This window comes from Kryptolebias marmoratus, linkage group LG7, assembly GCF_001649575.2.
Source record: "Kryptolebias marmoratus isolate JLee-2015 linkage group LG7, ASM164957v2, whole genome shotgun sequence".
NCBI lineage: Eukaryota > Metazoa > Chordata > Actinopteri > Cyprinodontiformes > Rivulidae > Kryptolebias > Kryptolebias marmoratus.
The window spans coordinates 21,926,622-21,947,361 of NC_051436.1; the positions used below are offsets into that span (position 1 = coordinate 21,926,622).

Consider the following 20,740-nt stretch of genomic DNA (forward strand, 5'->3'; position numbering starts at 1 on the left):
TCAATATGATTTCAAAGTAGGTTTTCTTGATAAATTTACTAAATTCTCACAAATTTGTATGTTGTAAGGTTACTAACCTATGAAGGAATATTCCAGATGCTTTTTTTGCATTTATTGGTGCAGTTAGAACTTGCACACAACTTAGGCGTTCTGCTACAAGACGACTGATTCTCGTTTTGGTAATGGGGGCGATTCTCCATTGAGTCACATGATCACGTGACAAGTTCTCCTTCTCTGTTTTTAACTCAATGACTCAGTGGGACAACAGTTTCAGCAGTCACCAGTGAGTTCCTGCTGATGTTCTCACAATGGCTCAGCTGCTGAACTTTAGTATCTGCACACCCAGATGCTCACAAAGATGTACAGAAAAAACCACAGCTGTTGTTTGTTTGGTTGGGTGTGAGTTGTTTAACAGGGACCCCCACCCAAAATTACTACATCTCACTGTTTTTATGATCTTATATGTATGAACCAGTGAAGCAGAAAGCAGCTGGAACCAGATGGATTTATATCCAAACATGAGCTTTAGTAACTATCTTTATTGCTTTAAATATAATAAATCACAAAGTTTTTGATTCTCAAGGAAATAAATGCTCCCCTCTGTGTCTTCTTTCCTCCTGTAAGCATTTCAGGACCTTGACTCTCTCACTTCAATAACAGCATGCTTCTTGTCAGCAAGAGGGTTTCTATTTCAGCTGAGACTGCTCATTTTTGATTTCTGTTGTGTTTTTTTTTGTTTTGTTTTGTTTTTTTCTTTTTTTTGTGTGTGTGTGTGTGTGTGGGGGGGGGGGGGCACAGCAACCACGATATGGGCAAGCTAAACAAACAACCACTGCATCAAAGCAGCCTGACTGAGACTCAGTCAGATTAACTGTCTCAGTTTCTATTTATAGAGGCTTATTAAACATCATCGGCCATCCTCACTTCAAGCCAACTGCTTTAAGTGGATCAGTGGAGCTAAGACGGCTACATCTCCTCATATTTACAGCCAGTGAATCTGCACAGCTATTCTTACATACTTTTAGAAAGTGGATTTTTGGACTCAACATGACAACAACTCACTAAAACTAGAGAGTTAATTAGTGAGAATTTTCCTTCATAAAATCCATTGGATTTTTGAGAAATCTCATGTCAGAGGAGACTTACTGGTAAAGCATCAGAACCTGTCAATACAATAAAGTGGTTTCTGCTGGAAGCTACCATTTAATATAGCAGTAAATTAGTACATCTATTCTATGGGTGGGAAGACCACAGCAGAGGAAGTGAAAGCTTAACTATGCTCACACCAGCATACAGTTGTGCATTAGTTCTCAGCATCTTTTCACCACAGTAATGGTGAAGTTGAACCTTGCTGTGTAAACCCTGAGGAAACTTCTCTAATTCACTCCTGGGATTTTTTTAACAGTTTACTCGGCTGAACTGTGCCACGATAATATCAATGCAGGAACATACTCAATTCTGGTTCTCTGAAACATGAGTGAGGACCCATATAAGCTGTTGCTAGAACAGCAGTCCTGACTCTGCTCCTGTAAGATCCTGACGGGGCAGAAGAAGTGAACACTTGTTTGGGTCTAGTGACAAACTTCACTCATGACACAGAAAATGTTAAAGTCTAAACTTAAAATGTCAACATTTGTTTCAACATTCCACTATGATTCACAAAGTGTTTCCATCTCTCCTTATTTATCCAACTCATCAAAAAAAACCATCTCAAGTGAGAATAAAAATCATATTTTCCAAGTTAGTCATTTCCACGAATCTTTTTCAGGGCACAGCTTTAAATACAGATTAAACAGAAACAAATGAAAGCTCCACATTTATTCAAAAAACAAAGAAAGATCAATGTGAACTTACCACCTACTGAACAAGGAAACAACTTGTCTGTGTTTACTATAACATTACAGTAATATTTGATCCATCACTCTTACATTTATTTAGATATATTTGTTTGTTAGTGTGCATAAATATAGCACAACAGACAACACTTTTTACTCTATACTAGATTGAATTGATGAAAAATCTATTACTGGTTCATGTAGGCAGCAATCCACGTCAATACTGAGTGAGATACACTCCACGTGTTGGACAGATCCACAAAGCCAGCTTAATTTATAAAAACTCACATCATTATGGGATGCAGCCAGCTCGATATGTAGCCTAATCAGAGGATTGTCTTTGTGGTAACATCACAAAATGGCCTTGTGTGTTTTACAATTTGTCATGTGTCAAACTTACAGATTAAAGCAGTATGTTGACTCTATAGTAACACAAAAAGCATGATTGTATAGATTAAAAGGACAGACCAGGAGTGCATAAAGCACTTTTGTCAGTTCTTCTGTTAAAGAATGAAAAACACACACTTCTCAGACTTATTTTAATATGATGGGACACATTAAGCCTGTGTGAACGAGTGTGCTCTTCACCTTGTTCTACACTGCAGTGATCCGGTGTTTCAGCCCCTCCTCCTGATGTGGTGGTCACACCTGCATCGCTGAGCGGCTCGCTTCGATTCACACTCTCCCTGGAGCCAAAGTGAACTCGATTGGACGGGCGAGAGCTGAGGTCAGGCGATGTGTCGGACAGCCCCGGGAGGTCCTCAGCCTTGGTGGGCGTCACAGTGAAGCGGACCGACGCCATGGCAGCTCACTTGGAGAAGATAGTGGGGCAGGAGATGCAGGAGGATAAAGGAGGGGTAGGACTAATACAGACTAGTTAGCAGTGCTGAGCTGAGCTGAGCTGAGCTGAGCTGAGCTGAGCTGAGCTGAGCTAGGCTATCTCCCAGCTGATGCTGAGGTAACAGCTCCCTCTACCACTTCTCTTTTTGTTGCTGAAATATGCCATTGAAGCAAACTGGCTGTCTTCCAACCAGCATGTGAAAGAAAAAATAAGAAGGCCTTTTTTGTGTCTATAACTGTCCAAAAATTTCACTGATTCTGAGTGAAATTTAGTTGTCTTGTAAGTGATGCCAGCATAGATGGTCAGTTCATTAAATATAACTGTGTGGTAAACAGTTTCTAGCAGCTACAAGATGACATTCATACAATGTTAGAATTTTGTGATGTAAAGCAAAATCTTGTGCATTCATTTAGTCTTTTTGTCTAAGGTTGTTCAAGTTAATATATCTAGAATATGCCTGACATGCACCCTGACTATTAAAACGCCTTTATATATTTTTGTCACCCATCAGTTGTCACAGACAGGGCAGCAGGGGCAGGGGGTGCAATGATGGGGGGGTGGGGGCAACAGAAGGGAAAAAATGAAAAAGAAACCACGAGAGAAACAGAAGAACTTGAATTAAAAAAGACTTGCTTTGATTTTGGAGACATTAAAAACATGATGTGAGTGTAATTTTAACACCGACTCAATAAACAGTCTGTGACTCGGATTTTCTCAGCAACAAACAGCACTGGGTCATGTGCTTCTCTGAAAATAATCAATTCAAGAGTTCAACAACATCTCCTCTGTTGCTCCATAAAGCAAATATTCACACGCTGGCTCAAAGCTTTCTTGTTTCTTATTTTTACGTCAACATGCCGTTCCTCATAAAATGCCAGTAACATTCATTTCCATCCATTTGTTCTTTGCGGACCAAACAAAGCAGAATAAAGGAAGATTTCAGCCATTATGAAGTGGGGTTTTGACCACATTGATGAGCTAACGACTAGTCTATGAAACCAAAACCAAAGTAGATTCATGTCGTCTTGAAACAAATCCAGTCTTAAAAGTTCCACCGCAGTTCATGCAATTGTGTTTTATAAACCTTTACATCTTTGTAAATTTTGAATTACATGGTTATATTTTGTAATATACTAAAACCAAATCAGTACATTACTAAACTACAATAAATGAGGTCCAAAATATATGAATTAGAGATGAAATTCAGATTTGCTGTCATTGTAAATGACAAAGAGTAAATATCAGAACTCTTTACCTCTTAGCTATCATTTAGGTCAAACCGGTAGCATAGATGTTAAAGAGTCATTGTAGAAAAGCTATGTATAGGTGAGGCCTATTTCTTAAAATATATCAGCAATGTTGTGAACTCTGATGCTGACAGCTTGGGGTGGTCTTTATTTAGATCATCTTTGCAGTGTTGGAGCATATTTCTTGTTTATTCGTGTTTTTGTTGTCTCTAGATCAATATTATAAAGTTGTGATGTCTGGTTCCTGCGTTGGTGTTTTATATTTGTGTGTATGACGCAAACGTGTACGGATGTGAGCTGGTGAACATGCTGAAATCATTCAAATAAACACATCTCTGTTCAACGGAAAAGCTGAAAACGCTGACATTTTGAACAAAAAGTCTCCTGGCTACCTATATAAATGGTTCCCAGTGAAAAATAACCCAGTTGTACTTCGAGACACTTCAGTCTTAGAAAAAAAACTTTAAAGGAGCACTGAAGAACAATACATTGGAAAAAAATAGTACTCATCACCATGTAGTTACAGTCTGCTTTCTTGAACATCTCCACTACCAGTTGTGGTCAAAAAAATGGTGTGAAACAAAAACTAAGAAACATAGCTGGTGTATTTCTCATTCACAAAAACAGCTGAGCTGGATTTCATCTCTGATTCAGATAGGTTGGTGTATGACTGCAAGGCTGGCATGATTCCTGTATCCAAACTGAGATTGTTCAAAGAGATATCCACAACAGGTAAGATAATAATTGTTTAAAACCTTTCCATAAAACCCCACTTTAAAGTAGCTGAAATATTCCTTTAACATGTTGTTGTGAATGGTACAAGCAGAGTAACATCCTTTCACAGCAGCTTGACAGATCTCTAAATGGCCGAGGTGTGAAGCTCGCTGACGTCCCAGATGCTCTCCAAGTGTGACGCTAAGTACCAATTAACACTAGCATCCTGAGGAAAAGCAACAAAGCGTGTGAATAACGCAGAACCGTTTTTGTTTTTCCTTCTCTTTCTTCAGACTTGGATCATAATTTAATTATTAAAGGAGAGCGGTTCCAACCGGTTGTGCCAGAGAGCACCGGTTCTCGCTCTGCATGCAGAGGCAAGGCATGTTGTTCTGTTTTCTGATGCTGCCTCCCTTTCACAGCCAGGCCCTTCAACATTCACAGAGAGGAGGTGGAGCTGCAAGAAAAAAGGAAAACAACAAAAAACCTGCATATCTACCCTTCAAGTTCGGGCAGAAAAGCATATACTTGACATAAGAGTAGGAGGAAGGAGTAACTAATTAAACTTCCTGCTACATTTGCCATTGCGGGAGCAGCCTGGAACATCTTATTTTCATTGTAGTTTCCCTGAAGCTGTTTTGGTCAGAAGTCAAATAAAAAAAGGGACATAGATCACATTTAACGAGTGCTTCTCTAGTCTTGTCAACCATGCATTTACTGCTTATCCCTAGCATGCAAACGCTGAGACACAATCAGCATAAAGCACTGGGGGAATAGTGGGCTTCAGTAGCCACTACAATGACCACTAATCGTCCACTTTCTGCTGCTCAAAATAACTTAGAGGAGGTAATTAACAGGATTTGCAACTAAAACTTAGTGTTTAAAAACAATGTCAAAGAAGTCTAATTCATAATAACGCATTTTGTTCTCATTTCTGGCAGCTGTGCTCTGATTTTTACCTCTCAAGCTGTTCTCCAGTCTAGAAAACTGATGTTACTTCAACTGCACTTATCTTCTATCAGGAATTATTTCCCTGTATTTTGATATTACTGTTAGATCAACATCAGAGACTGATCTACCCTTGTATTTTTCTTTTGTTTATTATTTAACCTGTCTGATAAATCATACAAGGCCCCTGATTTTGTTTTTATTGAACTCCAACTGAGCCCACAGTCATCCTCTAACCTAAATCACAACATATAACAGCCATATAGTGTTAGGGTTAGTAAATGTCTTCTCAAATTTAAATGGATCGGGTTGTCCTACAGCTGCTCAGGGAGGCACAAACACAATTGTGTGCATAAATAGTGTGATCATTCATGAACTGAAGGAGAAACCCATCTGACCACGATGCTAGCCAACGTCTGAACCGCCGCTCAGCTGCCATTCTAAGCCAATTAAAGCTGGATGTAATACCTTTGGCTCGAACCGGTCAGTGAACACACTCAGAGCTGGTTATAACACAGCAATATAAGCAGATGTTCTGTGACGTAAAAGCCAAAATGACTGAAGCTGCGGTTTGAGTTTTGACTCGCTTTAACGGCTAAAAATGAGAGGCGCGCGCCGCTTGCATAAACTGACAAAAAAATAGTATATTTTATGATAAAGTTTTGTTTTGTGTTGGTAATGACTCAACGTAATACGGCACATGATATGGCAGTGAGGTACAGCTCAAACAGCAGCAGGTAAGACAGCAGTCATATCGGCTGAGGAGTCGATCACCACCGCCAGGGCTAGCGTTAGCCGGCGGTTAGCCAAGCTGCCGATAAACAGTCAACTCCGTGGACCTGCAGTTAGCTCTCCCACGGCGACAATTTATACACACTGAAAATATTTAAAAAATAAATGTCACTATAGTCAAACTCATACCTGTCTCAAGGTTCCTTTAAAATTATTCCAACATACGATTTTCCAGTTAAATATGGAAAATTTGGCTCCCGTGCAGATATTCCACTGCACTTTTTTGTCCAAACGTCTCAACAGAAATATGCACGCGACTGATCACATCGAGTCCTACTTTCCTTGCCGTTGTTCTAGTAGTCTTGCGCATGCGCAGTGACAACTTACCTATTGGCGCGCAGGGAAATGTAGTCTTTTTATAAACAGGAATACTTGCGTTTGCTATTGTCTATTTTCAATGCTTGTTAAAATGTTTATAGTTGGGCTGTATTAATAACGTATCTGAAAGAAATAAAGCAAATACAATATAGTTTGACATTTTTATAAATGCTAAAAGATACAATTGAGAATTGTTCTATAGCCAAGATAACTACTTGAATTTTGACTCCTCTGACAGTTTCAAAACAGCAAACTATGCCCAGTTGAATAGTAGACCAGATTTATTTTTATTGATGTACAACCTCTCTTTTGTCATAAATCATCTTTAAGAAAATATTTTACATCTGTCCATAAAAATAAGTGAAGTGAGGATGCTAAAGAGAACAAATGCCATCATGAGCAGGCAGCCACTTCGTGACCTGGAGGTGTTTCATCAGGTCACCTACAGTTGCTGACTGATTGCAGGAGGTGAAAAACTGAACATTACCAGAGGTCTTTCTTTTGTATTTTTATGCACTACATTTTTTGCATTATTTTCTTTTATATCAATACTTTTAGTATTTTAAGATTAGTTTTAATATTTTGCATTATGTTTTTGGTTGTTGTTGTCTGCGTGTGACATAACTGTTGCTGCTGTGACCTGCAAAGAATCAATTAGGTATCCATCTATAAAACCTCTGAAACACATTCCTGTGTTTTTCTAGTGTTAAACTTAACTAGGTTTCACTCTTGTGGGTTGCACTTTTGTAATATGGAAGCACTTAAGGTTAACATAAAGCTTTTGTTTAATTCCTCTTAAACATGTTGCTGCCAATTTGGTCCTTGTTGTTTTCATTTAACTTTTTCATTAAATTTGGCAAAAAAAAAAACTCAAGATAAAATAATTGCTGTGTATTTTAGATACAAACTGAACAGTTTTGGGGCACCGTCACTTTTAGCATTCTTTAGCTGTGCATCTGACTTTTGTTTTTACAGTCATGGGTTATTATTACAATCTGTTGAGTTGTGACCTTGTCAGGATATCAAACATGCAAAGAAACTACCAGGTACAAACCATAACCAAATATTTATCTAGCAGAAAGAAATTACAATAACCTCAAGAGAAAACAAAAAGAAAGACCTTATGTAGAAGCAAAATCAAACAAAACGTCCAGCTGATCCAAAACAGTCCTTTTAAATCCAGGCCTGAGGTTTTCTCCTCTTCATCCTTCAGCCGTTCTCCCTCATCCTGCCATTTCCAGGTGTCCAGTCACCCTCCTCTTCTCTCCGTCATCACCCACCCTCACAGAATGGGCCTGGGCTGCTGGGTGAGCAGGATGCCGAAGCGTCTCTTCAGCATCACACGGTGTCTGGAGAACTTGTCATCAGGAGAGAAACGAGCTGGGTGGGCCGAGCTGGTGGGCTGCCCATTGGGATTCACTTTCTGTTGAAGGCAAAGATGAGGAGGAAAAACACTGAGTTAGGAAGGAGCACAATCTCACGTTAATTTGTTTAAATATTTCAAAAACCTAACAAGATGCCTTGTTACAACACAACCTAATCCTTAGAGAATGTACTGTATTATAATCGTCTAACATCTGTTCATTTAAATATTAAAAAAATACAAAAAACAAACATGACTCTTGACATTAAATATCACATTTTGAAAATACTTTATTTTACCATCCTTTAATTTGATGTTTATAGACAAAGATCATTTTGCTTTGGTATACGTTTGTTATTTTTTAAATGATAAAACACCAATAATATGATCAACAAAGTTCTTCAATGCTTAAGTTTTTAGTATGCTGTGAGAGATCAAATAAAAACAAATGTATTTCATAAAAATATTGCTGATAATAAAATGACAGAGGCTTTGAATTAAGAAAACAACAATAAAAATGAACTCCATGCTTTTACATTCTGATTATAAAGTTGTCTACTTGAGATGTTGGCCTACAATGCCTGAAACAAAGCATTAGATTTTAATTAACAGATCTTATCTACTTTGCTGTGCCTTTATGCTTTTTTATTCATCTTTTTTTATTTAATCTTGTTTTTGATTTTAACTTTTATTTTGTTGTAACGTTGTTTTAACTGTAAAACACTCTTAATCAACTTCAGTTGTTTTAATTATGCTAAATAATTAACCTGAGTTAGCAAGATAACATTTTATTTTTATCCTCCTACCCCTAATTGTTAACAGTACCGAAATAATGTAAAACGTTACTTTTACGTATTGAATAAAGTGAGCTTTGATATAAAGAGCTAAGTGAAGCAGAAATGCTAAACAAACACGTCGCAAATGTTACCTTCAGAGTGTAGACTCTGTCTCCATTCTCATTGAGGTAAAACTGCAGAAACATCACGGCTAAAGCTTGATTTAAAGCCTCAAAAGTAAAAAAATAAAATTATATATCTAAAGGTAAACTGATTTTATAAGAACAACTAATAATAATGATAAAAATACAGGGTCTTTTTATGGAGAAATCCCACGTGCAGCGAATTTTCACGTCTGCTAAAAAGCGGATATCCGGTTCTGAAGTCCAGCCGCTCAGCATCTTGGGAAATTGAGTTTACCTATAAAGATTTAACTGTTTTGCTTTCAAAAGCAAATAAAAGCACGGAATTTGGTTTTGTTTGTCATAAAACAGTTTTTAGGCGTTTTAACACTCCTGCAACTACAGTAATAAATTGTTCTGTTTTATTTAAAAACTGTTTTTAGAACAAAAAAACTTGAAATGTATCTGCTTAAAAATTAGCTGCTAATCCCTGGACAATCTGTAGCTGGTTGCTGTACTGTGAGAAAACGGAGAAAAAAGAGAGAAAAAAGGGCAAAATATAAGTTTTAATTTATTATATATTTGAATTCATGAGAATTATGGAATTTTCAGCTGCAGTGCTAAAAGTCAAATATAAACCTGAATTCTGTTTACTTTTGACTTGAAGTATAAACAATGTTAAAGCATCATTACCTGAAAACTTTCCATTGCAAACAACAAAGGTAAGTTCATGAGAACAAAAAAGTCCAACTATATGAAGTTTTTGCCGCAGGGAGCTGAAACTTTTCTTTTATACAGAACTGTAATTAGTCATCAGCTCACTGTAGAAACCAAATGAGTATCTGCTGACAGAAGAAGCACTAAGTTTCTTTTAATTCAGGAATTTACAATTTTACATGAGTAGCTAAATAAAGATTGTTATTAGGTTTATAACATGGAGGCAGACAACTGCATGTTTAGTGTATCTTAATATACAGTGAGAATATATAGGACTGTCATTAAACAGAAAAAAATGTGTTTAAATTAACATGATTTTGAAAACTACTCTCTGGATTGGGATAATATGAGCCTCTTTTTGCAAAGATCCAGTAAGATAATCTGCTTACTCAGTCCATTTGAAAGTGCTCCAAACTACTTTCTGCTTTGATTTATTTGTTTGTTTGTTTGTTTATTTTTTGTGTTTTTGTTGTTTGTTTATTTGGTTTTTTTTTCCTTATTTTCCCTGGGTAATATTTTCTTTTATTATTTAGAAGCCAGCTCCCAAATTCAGGATATATTTTTGAAAGAGTTAAAATAAATATTGCATAATATAAATTAAACAAAACTAAATTGGTTACAAATTGATTTGTTTATTTATTCTTATTATGTTTTACAATAAAGTTGAGAGGATGCTCACATTTTGATTAAATTTGTTTGAGTTATGAAGAACATTAGAACTTGCACATTTTTCTTCTGTTTTTGATTTATGTTTTCACTTTCCTTGGACAGTTTCAGTAACATCGATACAATGGATCCAGCACAGTGGTCTCCACCTGACGTTCACCTGATTGACAGAGTCAGTTATTATCAGCCAGGAGTTTCGCCAAGTCCCCATTTCTCCCCACTGGTTTCTGCTGCCAGATCTGCTTCACAGGAACAGCCCGGCTTTACCAGACCCATTCTTCAAATGAGCCATGAAACCTTCAGAAGAGAAACGTTTCACTCTCTTATGGCTCACCAGACGGGAGTGGACATTTCTGCATCACCTCCAAGAGTTGCAAACCCCCTCAGGAGGATGTTTGATTCTGATCCACAAAACCAGCAGTCAGTGGAGCTGCCCATGTCCACCTTGATGAACCCATTTCAAGCCCAGACACAAACCCCACCCCGTCTGGTTTTACTGCCAGCTGTTTGTCCATCTCCATTGAACCTCAGGAGTTTGTCTCCTGCTGCCTTGAGGGTCCCGGTTGAGCCGACATCATGCCTGTGGCGCACCAGTGCTCCACAAGACTATCACCAGCCAAGAGTGACATTCCTCCCCCTGTCACCTTGCACCAGGCATGATTTAAGTCCCTGTGTGCTCGTTCCTCTCAGCAGCCCAGTACAGTTCAGGTCTGATCCATATTCACCTCCTGGCCCCTTCTTCATTAGTCCAGAGTATCATCCCAGCAGGTATTTGTGTCCACAGATGATTCCTGTTCATCAGAACTTCAGTCCGGTTCTGTAAGTCATTAGTGTTGGGTTAAATGAAGGTTTCATGGTTGAGTTCTGAGTGGTACTGTGTCTGAGTGTAAAACTTTGGCTGCAGGGTTTCCAGTAAAAAAGACATCAACATAATAAATGTGACTGTGGTGCCACCATCAGTGATGAACCAAAAGCATGCAGAGACACAAGGTCAGAGGTCAAACGTTTATGCTAAAATGTAAATGTACAGTCAGTTCTAAGGTTTTATATGGCAGGACATAATCCAAAACAATCTATATATTCAAAAGTCAAAAGTGAGTCCAACTGAAGTTTGAGGTTTCACCCAAATGGACCAAAATTAACTGCATCAATCCCTGGAATTTGTTTCAATGGCTGAGTCAAAGTCCAGAACCTTAAGAGAACTGTCTATTAAGGAAAATGCTCATGAAACTCTGTGAACTAAATCAATGTCAAAAAGAAGAGTAGCGCACAATTCCTTTGTAGTGATGTTTAGATTGATTGGGTCTGACAAAATATGGTTATTTTAAAATATTACAGCTAAAGATCGTTCTGTAGGCTAAATCATATTGTGGATTATTGTTCTAAATCATATTGTGGATTATTGTTCTAAATCATATTGTGGATTATTGTTCTAAATCATATTGTGGATTTTAAATACTGCTCAAAGTTTTAAGTCATTCTAAGTTTTTGTGGTTGTTGGTTTGTTTTGTTTTGTTTTGTTATTGTGTTTATGTTTTACCATGTTTTCCTTGTCTTGATTTTGAGATTTCTTGAGTTTAGTGAGACACACAGTGTCATTTTTGCCCTCACGTATGTTTATTACTCTCAGGTGTTTGCTGTCACTCATCAGTCTGTCACACTGTTTGTGTTTCTGCCTGTTCCCTGTGTGCACTTTGTAGTTTTGGTTTCTATGAATTTGCCTGCTGCCATGTCAGCTCTTTTTTTAATTATTAAATTCCTTTATTTGGTATATTTAGTCCTCAAATTCTGTCTGCATCCTTAGGTCCTTACACAATGCAAATCCTGACATAATTGTATATTTGGCTCCCAAGCTGACAGATATTTTTTGTTAATATTTTTAAGTAATTTTATCAATAGATCTTAACCAGAGTTGTGTTGACACATACCAACCTAGCAATAAACGTTTAATTTGGACCTTCACCTAGCTAACTGGTAACTTTGCAGCAGGCTGTCACAAAGACACCATTTGTTCCCATTTTTTAGTTGACTCTATAAATATACTGAAGATAATGCAGTTTGACACATTAAATAGTATTTTAGCACCTATGAAGTGAATCTCAAAGAGCTAGTAGGTGAAAACTTGTCATGCAGTAAATGATCAGTTGAAGGATGTTGGATCTCTCGGGTTTTTGAGGGACTTTTCAGATATGAATCTGCAGGAGAATTCTTTTTTCTTTTGTCTTCAACTTGTCCACTTCTCTCATTTTATGAACACAAACAGCCCAGTACATGGTCATAGACAGACACTGAGTAGAAAATAAATGAGAAATTAACCAAACCCCAAAGAAAAACTTTGAAATAATACAAGAAAGTCTGCATACTTGGAAAGACAACATAAAATAATGAAACTAGCATTTCTTAAGGAAATGCATGTTGCTTACCACTTTGCACCCAAAGGTTTTATTAAAAATTGCACATGATCTGTTACCACTTAGAATGTGTTGACCATAACTCTTAGCTACTACTACTTAAAATTTTAGCTCAATATCTGCAAAATTGTCAGACTTATCATCATTTTTGGGCTTACTCAGGTTGAGATGTAGCAACCATCTTAAATCAAATTGACTCCGACAGCTGTGGATTACATGCAAACATTACTGGGTTTTATACTGTTGAACTGTTCTTTAGTTTGTTACATGCTGTTCCAACATTTGACTTATTTTTTGTTCCATAATACAGACAGATGTGATGTCCTGATACATAAAACCTTAGAACTTGTTACCATTATCACAGGCCAACTTTGATCACATTTAAATTTTCTAATTTAATTTAAATCTTATCCATCCTGTTTTTATGTCTAAATGCTAAATTTCAACCAGCTACAGCTCTTTTTTGTTAACAGGCTCAAGATGTTTGAATTTTGTAAAAACACAGAGATGTTTGAAATGAATTTAAAATGGTGGAAGGTTCTGCTTGTTTGTTAAAATGTCTGTATGTCTTCTTTAACAGATAAACAGCATGAAGTCAATTTGCCTCAAAACACCGAGGCACAAGGACAACGCATAGAACAGGACAGACAAGAACTCCAGGTTTCTGCAGAACCTCCAGTTGTTCTGGAAAAAACAGTCATCAGACAGGAGGCCTGTGAGGACTGCATGAATGCCCTGAGGTCCCTCTGTCCCAAGGTTCTCAGCTCTGCCTCCTATAAGTGAAACACACGAAGAACATGTTAGCAAATATTTAAACAGGACTACATTTACAGCTTTTTATTGCCCGCCACTGGAAGGCAAAGGACAGGCGAGAATGTTTTTGCCTGTCTGTGTATGTCTGTATGTTGACAAAATAGCTCATGAACCACTGGATGCATTTTTTTAAAACTTTCAGGAAGTAATCATTAGATGTTCATCACCAACTGATCAACATTCAGAGTTAATCTAAATTCAAGATGGTCACCACTGCTAATCAACATGATCCAACACGTAAATAGCTTTAACTCAATCTGTTTTACAGATAATGAGCTGAAGTTTGACATGATGTAGTAGCTGAGAGTCATACACAACTCACAAAATCACGAGATTGTGCACAATGTTATTTTGAAGGTTTGACCAAATCGACTCATTTCTCATTTCTCAGCACAAGATAATTTTAATTTAAAACTCTGGCATGAAAAGCAGCGGGTGATATGCATTCCTTTAAGGAATGCAAGTCTTTAATAAAAAGAGTTCTTAAGAATCAACTTTGCATTAGTTTCTAAAAAAGCCTGAATTGTTGTAAAATTATGTTTGTGCTGTTAAACTAACTCATGTCTTTCTCATCATCACTCAGAGCAGAGAAAATGAGGATGAAGATGAGGAAGACAAGTTGGAAACAGAAGTGATTGGAAACAGCTCATTTCTGGAGTACCTTGATAATTTGTGCAATGATGAGAACTTTGTCAGAAATGTAAGTTTTCTGTTTAATTATCCTAACATGTGATTACAATATGGTATTATTGTAAAATAGAGGTTAGAATAATCAGAATGACAAATTAATAATTACTTTTGATGATTAAGCACACGCAAAAACAATTTTTGCCAGCCTTTTGCTTTTCAGCAACAGGTAAAAGTTATTGAAGTTACAAAACAAAGTGGTTGAAAAAAAATCCACATGTGCAACTAGAAGTCCAGGACTGTTTTCTTTAGTCCAGGGGTTGAGGCTGTGCTTTTATGTTTCCACCAGGTGGGGTCAGTCCTGAACACAGACTATCTGAATTCCCTCCTTTCTTCAGACCCAGAGCCCTTCAACCTTTCTGACCTGGAGAGACAACACCAGGAGGTACCGAACTGACAGATCCTGAATTCAAGTAGTTTAGTTAGGAAAAAAGACCAATAAAATATTGAAAAACAAAAACATACCTGGTTCTTCTAAAGACAAACATGTCCCTGCAGAAACCTCTGTATGAATGCAGGTTTAGATAGTCTGGGTTCTGTGGTAAACTTTGGTCCCAAATGTTGGCAATAAAACCCACATTTTGTCCTTTTTTTTTTTAAGGCTGACTGGTTTTGTCTGATACCAGATTTAGAGCTGAAATACAAGCCCGATTCTGAAAAAGTTAAGAGGTTGTGTAAAATGTACACTGCTCAAAAAAAATAAAGGAAACACTCAAATAACACAACCTAGATCTGAATTAATGAAATATTCTCATTGAATACTTTGTTCTGTACAAAGTTGAATGTACTGACAACAAAAATCACACAAAAATCATCAATGGAAATCAAATTTATTAACCAATGGAGGCCTGGATTTGGAGTCACACACAAAATTAAAGTGGAAAAACACACTACAAGCTGATCCAACTTTGATGTAATGTCCTTAAAACATGTCAAAATGAGGCTCAATATTGTGTGTGGCCTCCACGTGCCTGTAGGACCTCCCTACAACGCCCGGGCATGCTCCTGATGAGGTGGCGGATGGTCTCCTGAGGGATCTCCTCCCAGACCTGGACTAAAGCATCCGCCAACTTCTGGACAGTCTGTGGTGCAACGTGACGTTGGTGGATGGAGCGAGACATGATGTCCCTGATGTGCTCAATCGGATTCAGGTCTGGGGAACGAGCGGGCCAGTCCATAGCTTCAATGCCTTCATCTTGCAGGAACTGCTGACACACTCCAGCCACATGAGGTCGAGCATTGTCCTGCATGAGGAGGAACCCAGGGCCAACCGCAGAAGCATATGGTCTCACAGGGGGTCTGAGGATCTCATCTTGGTACCTACCTCTGCACATGGAGGGCTGTGCGGCCCTCCAAAGAAATGCCACCCCACACCATTACTGACGCCACTGCCAAACCCGTCATGCTGAAGGATGTTGCAGGCAGCAGATCGCTCTCCACGGCGTATCCAGACTCTGTCACATGTGCCCAGTGTGAACCTGCTTTCATCTGTGAAGAGCACAGGGCGCCAGTTTTAGATTGAGCTAATCTTTTGCAGCTTTAAGCTAGTGTTTTATTTTCTATCTTTAGCTTTTATTTAGCTTTTTAGCTAGCATTTTTAACTACATTCGGCTATGCACTAGAGTTTTGCTTCTTTCAGTATCTTGGTGTTTTTAACTTTAATGACCCAGTTTTAGCTTCTTCATCAGATTTCACTCAAGTCATTCAGTACTCAGCATTTACGCTGCAATTTTGGCAGAAAATGAAATTTCTCTAATTTTGATTATTTTTTTATTTATTTGCAAATTATATGAAGTCAAACATTCTGTCAGCTTTAGCTCATATGTTAATATATTTGCATTCCTGCAAGTCCGAACAGCAACAGATGCCTGCTTTACCATTTTCATAATGTTACTATTCTGTCACAATACTTTAAAGACGTTCTGGTAATCAGGATTATTTTTAGTCTTGGAGCCCGTGATGTATGTTTCTGAAAAGACCTAAAACACTGATTCACCCAGCCACACCTATTTTAAACAACATTATTTGTCACTTCCGANAGGTACTGAGAAGTGATCTGTAGTCCCCACCTGCAGAACCGCTCCTTTATTGAGTGTGTCTTGCTAATTGCCAATAATTTCCACCTGTTGTCTATACCATTTTCACAACAGCGTGTGAAATTGATTTCCAATCAGTGTTGCTTTCTAAGTGGACAGTTTGCTTTCACAGAAGTTTGATTTACTTGGAGTTATTGTGTTGTTTAAGTGTTCCCTTTATTTATTTGAGCATTGTATAAATAAAAACAGAATGCAATGATTTGCAAACCACATAAACCAATATTTTAGTCAAAATGGAACATGGTTTAAACATTTGATATATTTACTATCAAATTTAACTATTTTGAGGAAAAAATAAGGTAAATTTGAGTTTGAAGGCAGCAACATGTCACAAAAGTGGAGGCATCACCATGTGAGGACAGAAGAGGGCATCCCCTCTTGCTTAACATCAGTCTGTAAACGTCTAAGAACTGAGGAGAGCAGCTGAACCATTCAGCACCTGGACTCGTCTACTAATTATAACTGATGTTATAATAAATGTAGTTTGTGATTTAACATTGTCTCACTGAAACATGCAAGGTCTTCCCTGAAAAGCAGATTACTTCTGTATGAAAGCACATGTTGTTCTAAAACCTGCATAAACTTTTCTGCATTGATGGAACCTTTCCAGATGTGTAAGCTGCCCATGCCATAGGCACAAATGCACCCCTATACCATCAGAGAGGCAGGCATTCAAACTGTGTGCTGATAACAGGCTGGATGGTCCCTCTCCTCTTTAGTACGCAGGATGTACTGTTCATAGTTTCCAAAATGATTTTTAAATTTTTGATTTGTCTGACCACAGAACAGTTTTCCACTTTGCCTCAGTCCATTTTAAATGAGTGTTGGTTCATTGAAGACAGCTTGTTTTGCATAGTAGAGCTTTAACTAGCAGTTGTGGAACGTGGCAAACTGTTTACAGACAATGATTTGTGAAAGTGTTCCCGAGTCCAGGCAGTGAAGTCCATATCAGAATCAGACCTGTCTTTAATGCAGCGCTGCCTGAGGACCCGGAGATCACAGGCAGTCAGTTTTGACTTCAAGCCTTGTCTCTTGTGCACAGAGTCTTCCAAATTTTTCATTGTGGAGAATTATTCTGAAAGAATTTTACTATTGTTATGGTTTGTAGACTGGTAAACCCCTGCCCATCTTTACTTCAGAGAGTCATTCTCTCTGAAGTAGTCTTCTTACTGACCTGTTGTCAGTTCACTTAAATGCAAAATGATTCTCCAGATGATTCAAATTTGTTCCAAATTTGTTGCTGATGTGTTGTTGAGATGTGTTGCTGCTATCATGATTAAAATTTAAAATGACTTTAGTTTTGTGAATCATTGCATTCTATTTTTATTTAAATTCAACACAATGTCACATTTTTTTTCAGAATTAGGGTTTTAGAAAAATCTAAACATGTTTGTCAGTAAAGCAGTGCAGTAGTTAATAGTGAATCCATTTTTTAAAATGGACCTAACAAACGTCAGATAAGATGAGTTAGATTATTGTAGTCATGAGACCTGGACGTGGTTTGATGGAACTGATCTGCACACGTAAAACTCACAACCATTTATTTGGATTTAAAGATCATGGTCACGTTTTCTGATACACTTTACTCTTCTAAAAATCTCCTCAGACTTTTTTTTGTTGGAAAGTGTTGCTCCATTTCATTATCTTATTCCTGACATTCTTTTTTGATCAAGCAGAGTTTTTAAATCAATTTGTTTTTGCTTTTTATTGTCTGGAGAACTTGTTATAAAATGTTCAGTAATAATTTCAATCCTGTAACTAAATGCTTTAACTGAAGGAAACAGTTCAGACTTTTAGAGTGGGTTTCTGTAAAAAGTTATGAACAATTAATATCTTACCTGTTGTAGATAGCTCTTTGAATGACCTCAGTGTGTTCTCTGTGGAGATGACTCCAGACTGCCTCACTTAGGTCTCTAATCTGGAGTGTCCACAAGGCTTTTAATAGTCTTTAGAGCACGTACCTGTCTCCACTTTCTCCTAACAATCACATTTTCATGCATATACAGGCACTGGTAACAGCTATTTCAAACTGGAAATAGGAGCAGTAGCAGCTAGCTGTAGTCCTTCTGACAGGAATATAATATTTCTGCTGGAATAACTATGGAACATGAAATTGACAGCAGTGTGAAGGTTAAAAATAAAATAGTGTTTACATGAACTGCTATGAAATTATTTTAGGAATGGGGATGTTTTAAGACGCACTTTGGTCTTTGCCTTACTTAGACACACTGCAAGCTCGTCAATCAGAATGAGGGGTTGTCCACATGGGAATGGCATTTTGTGAAAAGTCAAATTAGTTTTTTTTTGTTGTTTTTTTTACATTTATGCCTCATGTCCACATGGAAATTGTATTTTTTGAAAACTGGTTTCAGAGGGAAAGTTTTGAAAAGCCATCCTTATGTTTTCATGCATATGGCCAAAATGCAACCTTTTAAAAATGATGTGAAAGCTCCACCTGACCTAGCTGACCTTACCTACCACCTGAGGATGTTGTCCTCTTCTGTTGTGTTTATATTTCACACCCAGCATGTAAGCAATATGCGCTTTCTTCAATCCTTCTTTTCGGTATTGAGTATATTTTGTGGCAGTGGTACAGCACTACATACAGGCTTGGCATAGTTACCACAGTGTTTTGGGTAATTTTCAGTGCTTGTGTGGATGACAACATTTCTCAAAACAGTGCAGTTTACAAGGATACTTTCACAAATGACAAATAAAAAGATTGTTTTGGAAAAACTGTTTTCATGTGGACAAGGCCTTAAAACACTTCTTCAGGCCGAGCTTCACAGAGCTATTTACAACAGGTATAATACTGTTCATGACCTTTACACAGAACCAAACTCCAAAGGATCTGAACGATGGCTTTGAGTCATATTTCTCACTCATCTTCCCATTTTTCCTCTGAGCCTACAGATAGTCGGGAAAAAGAATTCAGATACCCTATCTGCCATAAACAACCCTTTCATTGAGAAGGACTCCTCTCCAACGTCTAGTATTGATGGAAGACTTCGGTACCTAAACTCTGTTCCAAAATCAGACCAAACCGGAGAAGATTCACCAGATGACACTGGATCAAAGAACAGCTGGTGCGTCTGTTCTCCATTCCTGCCATCATGCCTTCTCAAGGAACAAGCTGACTGGATGAACAACATGTCTTCATCACATGAAGAAAACTGCAGCACAGTTTGTCCATACTGCGCCTTTTTCCTGGATTACATGACCCTATCTGACAAAGAACCAGAACAGCAAGAAAGCTCCTCCTATGATGGTCCCCTTGACCTCACAACTGCAAAGGGTTACAGGCGACAACAACGTAAAATAAATTTTAATAAACATGCTGAAAAATCAGAAAAGCACCACACTTTTACAGACAGAGAAAAAATGCTGTTAGAACTTGTTGTCAGGAAGGAAGCTAGTACAGAGAGTGAAACCAAACCGAAGACCTGCATCGTGCTCAGGCGCTGTCAGAGGCTATCTGGCCAAAGTAAAAAAGCAGAAAAATATGTAGTAGTAAGACCAGAGGAGCAGAACCAAACTGAGAACAGAATGTATAAAATGGATGAATTCACTCCAAAGAAAAATTGGGGAGATTACAAAAACAAAAGGAGACAGTTTTCTGGAAGAAGACGGTTATTTAAAAGGGAGGAAAGTGATTGTAAGGAGAAAATGAACACAGCAGAGCGATCAGAGACGGCAGAAAGCAAGGAACAAAACAATCTGAAAAAGAAAAACTACAAAGCGCAAAGAGGTAAACCCTTTAATTTCTGCAAAGAAATGACAGCCATTTTGTTCAAGGCTCAAGAAGAAAATAAAGAAGAGAGCCAAACACCTAAAGTTGTGAAGTCAAGGCCAAAGAGTACAGCCACTGAGGAAAAAGTAAAGCCAACTAAAGTGAGAGCCAAAAACTCAAAAAGAGAACTGGAAACTGTAAGTGAACCACAGTCTCTACTTGTTCCAAGCCCAATGAAAAGAAGGAAAACAAAAGGAGAGAGCAGTGAGAAGGTCCAAGCTTCAAAGAAATCTTCTACTGCACAAAAGGTCAAGTGTTCTGGAAACGCCTTTTCAACTACTCGGTCAAAAAAACACCTGCGAGTTGAGGAAGGTGGTCAGAAAGATTAATTTTTAGAAGAAAGATGCAAGCCTAAGCGTCCATCCAAAAGACTAAAGTCAACTTGTGTGAAAACATCTGAGAAATGTTCTGAATCAGCCTTTGTTTCATTCACCAAGCGCAGCCAACAGACTTTGCAACAAAGTCTGGAAACCAAAGCCAAAAATTTAAAGTCAAAGGTTTTAAAACTGAAGGTCAACAGACCTGCGATCAAACAAAAACGAAGTTCAGAGCAGGCGATACAAAGAGAGGAAACGGGACAGAATCCAACGAAGAAACACCAAAT

General features: G+C 37.8%; 3 protein-coding genes across 4 annotated transcripts in view; 1 reads left to right on the top strand and 2 right to left on the bottom strand.

Moving 5' to 3' along the window:
- Nucleotides 1-6,662, bottom strand: part of LOC108248613 (solute carrier family 12 member 6) — a 35,881-nt gene extending 29,219 nt beyond the window's left edge. The window contains exons 1-2 of one of the 2 annotated variants that reach the window (XM_017437491.3): nt 6,507-6,662; nt 2,424-3,161 (exon numbers count right to left, since the gene is read on the bottom strand). In XM_017437491.3, coding sequence (XP_017292980.1) covers nt 2,424-2,637 — 214 coding nt within the window. In that variant the 5' untranslated portion in view covers nt 2,638-3,161; nt 6,507-6,662. The remainder of the gene's footprint in view (nt 1-2,423; nt 3,162-6,506) is intronic. The other variant, XM_025010901.2, reaches the window with a different exon arrangement.
- Nucleotides 6,663-6,963: 301 nt separating this feature from the next.
- nop10 (NOP10 ribonucleoprotein homolog (yeast)) lies at nt 6,964-9,221 on the bottom strand. Its single transcript, XM_017437492.3, has 2 exons — nt 8,987-9,221; nt 6,964-8,118 (listed from the first exon to the last, which is right to left on the bottom strand). The coding sequence occupies exons 1-2, from the start codon at nt 9,038-9,040 to the stop codon at nt 7,978-7,980; spliced, it is 195 nt and encodes a 64-aa protein (XP_017292981.1). The 5' UTR covers nt 9,041-9,221; the 3' UTR covers nt 6,964-7,977.
- Nucleotides 9,222-10,405: 1,184 nt separating this feature from the next.
- On the top strand, nt 10,406-20,465 carry LOC119617243. Its single transcript, XM_037976744.1, has 6 exons — nt 10,406-11,158; nt 11,244-11,329; nt 13,331-13,506; nt 14,147-14,263; nt 14,540-14,635; nt 19,260-20,465. The coding sequence occupies exons 1-6, from the start codon at nt 10,422-10,424 to the stop codon at nt 20,463-20,465; spliced, it is 2,418 nt and encodes an 805-aa protein (XP_037832672.1). The 5' UTR covers nt 10,406-10,421.
- The last annotated feature ends 275 nt before the right edge of the window (nt 20,466-20,740 follow it).